Source organism: Camellia sinensis, chromosome 11, assembly GCF_055761805.1.
Source record: "Camellia sinensis isolate YWXY chromosome 11, ASM5576180v1, whole genome shotgun sequence".
Classification (NCBI taxonomy): Eukaryota; Viridiplantae; Streptophyta; class Magnoliopsida; order Ericales; family Theaceae; genus Camellia; species Camellia sinensis.
Genome location: NC_138971.1, coordinates 8550140 through 8562174, shown reverse-complemented (window position 1 = coordinate 8562174; position 12035 = coordinate 8550140). Strand labels below are relative to the sequence as shown.

The 12035-nt window shown below is 33.4% G+C and overlaps 1 protein-coding gene across 1 annotated transcript; it reads right to left on the bottom strand.

Annotated features, from left to right (window-relative positions):
* Positions 1-1142: 1142 nt before the first annotated feature.
* On the bottom strand, positions 1143-10743 carry LOC145801838 (thioredoxin X, chloroplastic-like). Its single transcript, XM_082893536.1, has 2 exons — positions 10260-10743; positions 1143-1552 (listed from the first exon to the last, which is right to left on the bottom strand). Exons 1-2 carry the CDS (start codon positions 10590-10592, stop codon positions 1346-1348), a joined length of 540 nt encoding a protein of 179 aa, XP_082749662.1. The 5' UTR covers positions 10593-10743; the 3' UTR covers positions 1143-1345.
* Positions 10744-12035: the final 1292 nt, after the last annotated feature.

Sequence of the window (12035 nt, the reverse complement as noted above, 5' to 3'; positions counted from 1 at the left end):
AAAATATTTTTTTTTTTTTACAAATATTTTACTTTTTAAGTACATTTAGATTAGGTGCATCTAAGAAGTAAAAAATTTACTTAAAATATTAAAAACAAATTCACTAAAAACAAAAAAATACGAAAAATAAATATTCAATTTTCAAAAAATTGATTTCTGAAAATTGGAATCAAACAAGGTTCCTCCTCTTTTAGATCCTAGTCCTCTCCAGAAAATAGTATTAAAAGTCTATATAAAATCATGTGATGTTTCTAATTTAATAAAGTTGATATTTTAAAATTTTTTTACAAATTAAAACTTTCTTTAATGAATTGTGTGATGCAATCAAACACTATCATGCCTAAGACCCTACTACGAGTGATTTCTAGAACTATTTTTTCTCCCTTCTTCCTTGAATTTCTTTTTCTCCTTCTTTCTTCCTTGAATTTCTGCACTTAAAATCAGAAAGACACTTTTCGTGAATAGTATTCACAATAGCCAGAACAACCCCATCCTTCCTACAACGTCAAACCTAACCCTAACCAAAGGTTTGGTTCACTATAATGAATGAGAATGGAATAGAAATGATCATTCATTAGACTCTCATATAAAATGACCATTCCCTCCAAATGGTAAATAATAATTCTATTTGTAATTCATTTTGTCACTAATTTATTAGTTAACCAAACAGTGGAATGAACATTTTGATGAAATCATCATTCCATTCCATTTCGTTCTAGTGAATCAAATACTACCTAATACTCTCATACAATAGTAGAAGCCCAAAATTTTCCATTATTTTTCAGCTTTAAACCACAATACAAAACCCACAAAAATTCAGCTTTAAAGTCCTCACAACAATACAAAACCCACAAAACTTTAGCTTTAAAGTCCTCAAGACGCTATCCTGCATCAATTGACTTTTGCTTTAGATTTTGGAAACTCTCGGAACAAAATTATAGCACATCCCAAAAAAATTTAAAAACTTATACACATTATATAGCCAAATAATAGCAATATGCAAAGCAATCCAATTCAATCTACCAATGCTCGATGCAGTGAGAACATATCTAGAGAACACAACAAGATATATTCTACGCCACTGTCCAGTATCAAACAGAATGTTTCACCAACTATATTAAATAACCAACAGGGCAAGCAAATATTGCAAGTGTAATTGTAATACATATTAATTAACGTCAAACTATCCAACAATGCACATATAGAACAGCTCAAATATACAAACCGAATGGAATTACAGAATTACATATATTGAATGAAGAATTTCCAAATTTACATTTTTATCTGGCCTAGTCAAGTATCTCAAATATCAATGGACCATGATTGGTAAGAAATAGTAGAGATGTTAAGTAAGAGATACTGACTCCAGCAGAGCATCAACATATTCTTTAAGCTTTGCCTTCGTGATTGCACCCTCCCTCCTACTTTCTGGGACCTCGTGACCATTTTTGAAGAAAATCAAAGTCGGCAAACCATAAACCTTGAATTCCTCGATCAATCGTGGATTTGAGTCATGGTCAATTTTTACAACCATTAACTTTTCTTTGTATTCCTAATTATTCACAAAGAAACATCAATTAGAGAAACAAAATCAATTTATAGAAAAAAAAATAAAAATGTACTGTAAATAGAGATTTCTAGGACATCCATTGTTAAAAATAATTTATCATGTCAGCATCTTCAACAGAAGACATGCTTGTTAGGCCATATTTGATCACGATTTGGGTTCTGAAAGTCAAAATCTTTCCATATCTGCTACTCAACAAATGGGTGGTGGAATCATATAGAATCTATAGATCCAAGAAACGGGGCAAATATAATAGATTATTTGCTAGGAAAGTAGAGAATCAGAATGCTCAGAAGAGATTGAATTATCCTAGCAGTGGGAACATGGGAGTAACAAATACTGGCAGGCACAGTCTTGCCCTTAAAAAAATTAGAAAGTCACTAATTAAAAACCACCAGCAATCTGGTCCCCATCTTCCCAGAAGTTTAGACGCACTGTTCTCTGACGTACACCCATACAGAAGTTATGCTCGGTAAAGCTTAAAAACAACATAAATTTTTTTTCTCTGATTTGGTTTGGTTGACTGAGAAATTGGACATTAGCAGATCATTCAATTCAAGCCAAGGTTTTAAAAAGCGGCCGCAACTGTTACGTAACGGTTGTGGTAGTTACCGCCACCCATTACGGCCGCTTTTGCAGTGTGATTGAGATTGTGTCGGCCGTAGCAGCTACTATAGCGGTCGAAACGGTACCGTAACGGCGTGTTACGCACCGTTATATAACTGTTCCGAATTGCTTCTTTTGAAAAAACACAACAAAAAAAAAAAAGTTGAAAATGGGGGAACAGAGATAGAAAGAGAAGAGGGAAGATGGAGGAACAAGAATAGAGAGAGAGAAGAGGGAAGATGAAGAACATGTTATTGATTTGTTGAAGTTATAAGACTTATGCTATTCTATTCAACTGCTATCACTTAACCATTTTGTTTGTGTGTGTCTATCTATATATTGTTTGAAAATAATAATAATAAGTATGGTAATTATTTATTTGGCTTGATTAATATATATATATATATATATAGGCTTTTATTTATTCTCTTACTTTTTTCATTGTTTATCTTATATATAATAGTTAGTGATTGATTTTTTGTATAATATAAAGTCATTAATTATTAAAATAAAATGTAAAAAACTCAGTTTATAGTGATTTAAAAATATGAAATATATTGGATCAAGCTTAAAAATTTACAAAAATTGATCAATATTTATTTTAAAATCCAATAAATATGATCATGGAAAAAAAATGTGCGTATCGGTAAGTTTTTTTCAAATTGTGCGAAAAATAAAAAAAATCACGATTTCGGTTACTGCAACCGTTATGCTATGGCCTTTACACCCCACAACCGCACCACCACCACCGTTACGGCAACCGCAACCGCTTTTCAGAACCTTGATTCAAGCATTAATAATTCTCGGATATTTCTTGGAAAAACAAAACAAAACAAAATGAAACTTGCCCAGAAAGTGTTTGCCTGTTATCGTGTGGAATGAAATTTGCAGTAAAAGGATAACGTTGGGCTAGGTACTGTGAATGTCAATGATATAAATTTAGCTTGTATAGGGAGCTTGCTTGAACAGTTCTTAACTGAGAACTGAGAAAGAAAACAAAAAAAGGTCATACAATAGCACAAGGCTCCCGCTAACAGCCAAGTATGGAAGAGGAATTAGGTAGGCAGCCTTACCCCTATTTTTATTTTTTATTTTTTATTTTTTGAAGAGGCTGATTCTGTGATCCAAATCCGTGCCACAAGGCTGGGATTAAAAGCCCAAGATCTTTTTCAAGGTATTAGATGGACTTCACCAAATATGTGTTTATGTTAGAGAGATTGGTTTGTATGATCCATCTATGAGATAATTTCTAGTGACAAAATTAGCAGTTTAAATTGGGCACTAGATTTTCAAGATCAAATTAACCAGAACAAAAATTGAAGTAAATGAAAATTTGTTGATTTAGTGGGGGAACAAGTAGGAAAGGAAAAAACCAAAGTTTTTAAAGGCAAATGCATAACTCAAGGTGTTTTACCCTAGCAAGGCGAGGCATGAGCATCAAGGCTATGAGGCATAATCATTGTGAATCCTGAATTTTTATGTTTAGTAAATAAATAAAATATTTAAAAATAGTGAAAATATTGAAAATTAAATATAAAGATGTAAAAATGTTTCTCCTCAAGGTGTCGAAGATTTCACTGTAGAGTGATAAAATCGACATTCTTAACTTCAGTTGTTGAGCTTTTCACTTAAGTCTTAGCTTTATTATTATTACTTTTTGTTTGGTTGATCATTGATTTTTCCTATGGAATATAGTTACAAAAGAGATTCTTTTTTTATGTTTTAAACCATGTATTAGATTAAGTTTAACAACAGTTCAACACAATCTCTCCATACACGTATTCCCCACATGCTTATGTGCAAAAGGCATACAAGGCGCACACCTCAAACTCTGATTCACACACATTTAGGGAGTGTCATCTAAAAACCAAAGCCTAGATCTGTTTTGCCTTCGCCTCGCCTTGAGGCAGGCTTCAGTAACGCCTTTTAAAACTTCAGAAGAAAAACATAAATATTTTTATTCCTACTCCTAACTTGGAGTTGTGAGGCGGCGTGGCTCTAATGGTTAGATCTCCACCTAAGCTCCATAGGAATCTTTCTCGTAAGTTTAAACAACCTCTTTCCTGGAAAGCAGAAATGCGTGCTTAAATAGATTTGGAAAATTCACTGTGCAATGAAAACCAAGGTTCTTTCCAGATGCAGTTTTCTAGAATATCTATTTCCTTATTTCTTAAATTTTACAACAATTACAACAATAGAAGCATGAGAAAAGGGAAAAAATAGAGCACCAACCAAGGACATATATGTTTGCTTCATGCCTAAAAACTACTTCTATGGAAGCAAGAAGGAAAAAAAAATAATGCTTTTCTTATGAAAATACATAATGTCTTTGTTTTTTAAAAACAAAAATAAATTTTGGTTTATTTGACTGTAGTTACTCTCCACCTACCACAACAATCACATGTAACATATATAGGCAAGTACACAAATGCGTGTAACTGTGTAAAAGCTTTTAGGTTTGCATAGCATGTATGTGCACACCTATACATCTAAAGTACATTTGCATATAATTGTACCTATAGTTGTCCCTATATGCGCTAATCTACACCTATACATGTTCATATGCCTGAATATATATAGTACCTATATAAGCCTCTATGCATGGATGCCTAGCTACACTCATAGTTTACAAATATTGTATTACTATATGCACATTTTGTGTCTATATGTGATGAGACATTCAATTACATATATATCTATAATGTCTTTCATCCATTTAAACTTGGGGCTAGAACCCTGTCTATCAGTCGCTAGGGAGCAATTGTATTTGCAACTGACCATTAGTTACAGGCTTACAGCAAACATGTTTTCTCCCTTTGCAGCATAAATTAGAACTTAACTTATTATTCTATAAGTGTTGGTGACCAATCTAACACTGCTCTGTGTAGTTCACTTATGGTTTGAACATATAACTATGTCAAATGTCTGATATCACACTTCAGAACCAAAAAATTCTTTTGCACAGATGGTACACGTTTTTTTCATTCTTAGTTTGATTAATTTGTAGCTCACTTAAAAATAGTGTTTAATGTAATTACATTTATATTAATTTCAAAAAAAATCACATGGATGAAAACTACTTTTTTTAAATCCTTTTCATCTCTGTCTCTCACTCTCGAACACAATCACACAGATGCACAGAATTTAGATCAAGTAAAATTTACGTCAAGAAAAGTGATGATGTTTTTAATTTTACCTTATATTTAATTTTTCATTTTTTGAGACAGTCATGCCACTTTTTTATATAAACAATTTGATCCCATTTGTTTATTTTCCAAACCTTTAGTGGGATCAATTCTAAAAATCAAAAAAGTTGGAAAGTATTAAACTGCATACCCTATCTCTTAAAATTCAGTCGGGTCACTTGACCTGACTTAAGGACACACCTAGCATAGCTCCAATCCGGCTTATAAATTTTTCTATCACATTAAAAGCCTTGCAAATGCAATAATAAGTCACCAATGGATTTAAGATGGTGGTTTCAAATTCAAAAAGAAGATTTAGTTAAAATCTTCATATTGAACTTGAATCTGTAACTAGAAGAAAAGGTGTCTCATCATTCATTTGGTCCTTCAAATATAAGACCATACTTTCAAAATGAGACCATTCTTGGAGACAACACATCATCTTAACTTAGTGACACAACACTACCCGACTTATTCACAAAAGGTAAGAAGCACATATAAACCACATGATTCTGCTATTATCTAACATTATGACTCCATAACTCCACTACTCCATAGCTTGTAACTCCACGACAACACAGCTTTGTTGTCCTCCCTTAAACATCTTGCACGCTTCTCTTTACCAAGCTTCAAGGTCTATAGAAATATTTTTTGGAAATGGAACTCCTAAAGTATAGGATTCCCACAGTTCTATAAAATTTGAAATAAAAGGTAGCGGCACAATGTAAATAAAGGTTTCAACCCCATACTGGACTTGCCCTTTGTGTGAATGTGTGTGTATAATTTCCTATAATTTCCAATCAATTGTATGTACCACCTATGTGAGACTCATGAGTTTTTATGACTACTACAAAAGTTAGACCCTTTTAGGCCCTGTTTGTTTTGGGTTATAGCAAGAGGATTAGGATTACTAGTACCTTGGGATTAGTATATGGGGTGTTTGTTTTGAGAGATAGGCTTGGGACTATTAATACCTTGGGACTAACTAATACCTTGGGACTAACTAATACCTTGTTTGTTTTGAGAGATAGGGAGGGTACTACTAATACCTTGGTATTACTAATACCATTGGGGAGGGGATTCATAGTGAGGAGGTAGAGATGGTATTAGAAAAATAGTGAGGAGATTAGAAATTTTTTTATTTTTTTTATTTTTTATATATTGGAAATTTTTTTAAAAATATAATTTTTAATTTTTTATATTTTTTTATTTGTTTTATTATTTTATATAAAAATAATTTAACAATTCATCACTACTAATCCCCTCACTATCAATCTCCTCACTACTAATCCCCTCACTATCAATCCCCTCACTAACAATCCCCTCATTATTAATCCCCTCACTATCAATCCTCTCCATTCTATCTTTGAAAACAAACGACCCTCACTAACAATCCCCTCACTATTAATCCCCTCACTATCAATCCCCTCCATTCCATCTCTGGAAACAAACGGGGCCTTAGTGTGCTTGTGTGTGGGTTTAGACTTGTTTGTCCCTTGAAGTGGATGCTTCTATGCGCATTATTTCCTAAAAAATGATGTGACCGTAATCAATTGTGTCTACCACCTAAGTGACACCAAAAACCTAGACCCTTTTGGTGTGTTGAGACCATTGGTGTGAACGTATCTGTTTATTATTTTGTATAAGACAGAGAAAAAATGAGGTCTCCCACAATGGTTGTGTGTAGCACCCAATGAATAGTCCCAGAAGACCTTATCTTGATGATATAGGCTTTGATATCATTTCCGAAGGTGATTGAAATAATTTGGAAGTCAAATTTACGGAAGAGGATGTTTAGGAACCATTAAAGGTAGTGTGCAAAAACACTACCAACCCTCACCATCCCAAACCAACCCGTGCAATTTGAGAAGGTGATCGAGTTGGGTTGGACAGGTTAGATTATATCCATTTACAAACTGATCCAACCGATCGATATGTATATGCAAAATTGTCTTGCACTTCCCCATGCACAATCTCTCCCTAACCCTAATACCATTAATCAGATGACATCCACCCCTCATTTTCATCCCATATTTTTGCTTAGTTTGTTTGTTTTGTACATTAATTTGCGAAATAGGATTTTGTATGATAACATGCATTCACTTAATTTGTGGGTTTTGTGTTGGGATTTGGAATAAATAATAAATTTTTTTGTTGCAACTATTAAAAAAAAAATTAATAATAAATAAAATAATAAAATAATTAAAAAATTAGGGTGTATGTTCACTTATGTTATTTCTCATTTTGTATTTCTAACTTGTCCAACTCGCCCAAATCACTTGTTTGAAACTACAAAAGTATTCAACCAACCTGCTGGTTTGGAGGATGGGTGGGTTAACGGTGGATTAAAAAATTCTCTATCTACCAATGGTAGTTCGGTTGATCATTTTCCTCCAAAATTGACACAAACCAACGCGCACACACCCTCAGTTGAAAGCGTGCAATGAGAGGAATAGAGCTCCAAGCCCAAATGTCTTTAACATAGCTTTCTTGTTAGCCTCCCAGAATTCCATTCGAATGAATATTATGGGTTTATTCAATCCCTTCCACGAGACTAATTCATTTGAAATAAGTCTAAATGTCACTTTCGTCGCTCTTTTTCCAAAGAAAGGAGACGCTATGTGTTGAAGGACTTCAAGCTCATTAGCTTGGTGGGGTGTTTCATAAACTCCTAGCTAGGTGCTTGCCTTGTGATTGAAAAGGATGGTGGGCAATATTATTTCCAAGACTCAAAATGCCTTTGTTGGGGGTAGCAGATCCTTGATGCAGTTATGGTAGCTAATGAAGTTGAGGATAGCAGGTTGAAGCAAAGGGGCTCTTGGTGTTATTTGCGAAATGGACTAAGAAAGCCTACGATCATACTTGTTGGGATCTCCTCATTTATGTTATGGGCATAATAGGTTTTGGCCAAAAATAGAGGCGTTGGATAAATCCATACAATTAAATTTTCCATTACGGTAAAAGGCTCTCCTTCAAGTTTCTTCTCCAGTTCTAGGGGGCTAAGACAAGTAGCCCATTTATCCCTTTATTTGTTCATCTCGGTCATGAAAGCATTGAGTAGGTTGATCCAAAGTCAAGGGCAGCACTAGATAGATGGGTGTGGTGTTCCACTAGACTTTGAAAGACTATTAAAAAGAATTTTTTATTTATATTTTTTGGTAAAGTTGACCCAGCTGATTTACAAAATTTGAACCAATTGCAAACAATCAAAACGAAATTTCGAAAGTTTCATTCTACTTGGTACAGATCCTCTATATCCCAGTTTCCCTTGTGGTCATGTATCCAAACTCCTTCCCACCATATAGTCGGTGCTGGAGAGATCGATCGTCCAGTAGAGATAGTGTTTGGAACAATGGGATAGAGGTGATTGGGTGCAAAGAATATATCTTATTGCTTTTACCAATAGGGACTTCAATGGAAAAGACATTTCCAGTGATGAAATTCAAAACAATCAAATGGGAGATCAGTTGATTATTGATTTTTTTAGTCACATACATTGAAAATGAGATATTTGATAGCATTGGTAATGAGTCGATTATACAATGATTTTAAAATATGAAAGGCAATGTCAAAGTCTATGTATTTACTTCTTCTTCTTCTTCTTCTTCTTCTTCTTCTTCTTCTTTTTTTTTTTTTTTGTAAAAACATTACTATGAATGTACTAAATTCTTTGTTTAATTGAGATTTTTAAGAAATTTAAACTTTGTCAAATTATTGAAATAGATGTTGACAAGAGTGAATAATTTTCTTTATAGAATTTGTGTAACTTCTTTATTGACTGAAGAAAAATTCTAAAGCCACCATTGTCCGTAGGGCTGTTCAAAGGAGTAACTGGTTTTGAAGTTAGGGGCAGGATAGGGACTGTGGAAGAGATATCCCATGCTAATCTTATGGAAGACACTATGTTTTTTGTGAAGTAGAGGATGAGCAATTGAGTCATTTGCAGTGTGTCTTCACTTGCTTTGAGGTTGTGTCATGGTAAAAGTAAATATTGGGAAGAATGAATTCATTCCAGGGGAAGTCCAAAACATTCAAGGCTTGGCAGATTTCAAGTTGTGACCTTTGCCTACGGTGTATCTTTGGCTTCCACTTGGTTCAGCTTATAAGAGCAACTCCAATTCTTAACCTTTCTTTCCATCAAATTTAAATTTGATGAAAAAGTGCCCAAAAACCATCTCCAGTCCTTTCATCAAATGTGTATTGAATCAAGGGAGAAACATTTTTTTCATCAAATTGAGAATTCATCAAATCCTTCATCAAATTTGAGTGAGATGAAAATTTAAAGAGATAAAGCATTGGAGATGATATTTTTAATCAAATTTGATGAGAAAGGAAATTTGGGATAATATGATATATTTTAAAAAGATTTTGATGAAAGGGTTGGAATAGTTCATATCAAATCAAATTTTTTACTCAAATTTGGAATAAAATTAGAAAAAAATAAAAATAAAAATAAAAATTTGTGTTCATTTGGACTTATTTGTACTAAACCACTTTGTTAATAATTAAAGCATCCATTCAAGAATTATTTTTCCAACAAGAAAGAAAACAAAAAACACACACAAATATACACCTATTCTTATATTCTATTATATAATGTGTACATCTCATATTTCGTATGAACATTTTCTGAAACTTCGTCATTCATTTTTTCTCAATAATACCTATAAAATTGTTAACTGCTCACACTTTTTTCCTAAATACAATTTGGTTAATTTAAAATTCCAAAGTCCTTTTTCAAATTCAACTCATGTTGCAAAGTTTAAAACTATAATTCAGTAAATTTAAAATTCCAAATCCTCTTTTCAAATTCAACTCATCTTCCTAATTCATCAAATCCACTTTTCATGCTCAATGAAATTGAAATCAAGAGAACGATAAAGAGAATGAAGTATTCGTACTTGTGAAACCCATTCAATGGCGGGAGAGATCAAACGGCAAGGACCGCACCAATTGGCGACGAATTCAACAAGAACCGGACGATCAGAATTCAATACTACCTCAGAGAATTGTCTCTCGTTTATCTCCGTAACACCACAGGTAATCACCGATTTGCTGCGAAATGAAGAAGAAGAACGAAACCCTAACCCTAGCTTTCGACAACGGAGAACGAGCTTCTCCGGCGAAGGTGTGAACAAACTGGTGCTGTGCAAGTTAATGGTGGAGGCCACAGTACGAACCGGTGTAAATGGTCGTGCCAACAAAATCGTTGGGTTCGAGACCATTGTATCCATGTTGTCAGTTTTAGAGAAGAGAATCTTGGAGAGAGAGAGAAAGAGAGAGAGTTCAGAGCGTTATCGTGAGAGAAGGGAAATTGCGTCCAGTGATCCAACTGAGGGGAAGACGAGTAGCACTCATATTTTCGGATAATTACAACTGTCCCACAAATTTTTTATAATTATAAGAACCTGTTAAATAAGGCTCCAAATTAATTGAGCCGTTCACAAACAGGTTCGGCTCGGCTCAGTTTGTTAAGGGTTTGGTTTGGTTCGACCCGTTTAGTAAATAAGTTAATATTGAGTTTGAATATTAGATTTGTTTAGTAAATAAACAAAACTCGAGTTCAAATAAGTTTCGCTTGTTTATCTTTATTTAAATTATATAATTAATATTATTTATATATTAAATAATATATAAATATATATAAAACTTGTTAACCTCTATTTGATTGGTTAAGAGACAATCATCCTCCTTGATCTTCTACTCATACTACTATTGTTAAACAGGTTAAACATTATGTCAAGACTCTTCCTTGTCTTGATATTCCTACTGAAAATTCATTTAAAATTATTCAAATTGATGCCTCTGATATTGGTTTTGGTGGCATCCTTCTCCAGAAAATTACTCCTCAGTCGTCTGAACAAATTATTCGTTATCATTCTGGTATTTGGAATAAAGCACAAAAGAATTATAGTACTATTAAATAAGAAATTTTATCTACTGTTTTATTTATTAGTAAATTTCAAGATGATTTTTTAAATCAAATTTTTTTATTTTGTGTTGATTGCAAATCTGCTAAATATGTTTTAGAAAAAGATGTTCAAAATCTTACTAGTAAGCAAATTTTTGCTCGTTGACAATCTATTTTAAGTATTTTTTTAATTTTGAAATTGAATATATACCTGGTTGTCAAAATTCTATTCATGATTTTCTTACCAGAGAATTTTTAGAGGGTGGATAGTGAGTTACATCATACCCATTCCCTCTATTCCTTACCATAAACACCAGATTAAACACTATAAAACCTTAGTCAAACATACTGCTCGTCGCCTTGCCTTTCTCAAATCAACCCATTTATCTACTAAAAGAGCCCAGTACATACAATTTCATCGGATTAAAGCTCAGAAACAACAACTTTCGCATTATATTAACTGTTTACATGAACATACTAATCAATTAGATATCCTCAGTGGATGCTAATTTATCTCCTCCATTTCATAGATGTCTCGTCCACGGCCTCCTTCCAAAGCCTTGGTCCCTTCTAGTCAACCTTTTGTTCCGCCTCCCATGGAGTTAGTACCGAAATACCATCCTGCTGAATTGGTTAACCGTTACCAAATTCTTGGTAATATTCCTAAACCTAGTTATACATCTGCTTTGGCTACTGATCCTTTTGCTTCATCTAGTCAAGTAGTTACTCCATACCCTCTTAATCCTATTAAATCAGCCCGATCTGA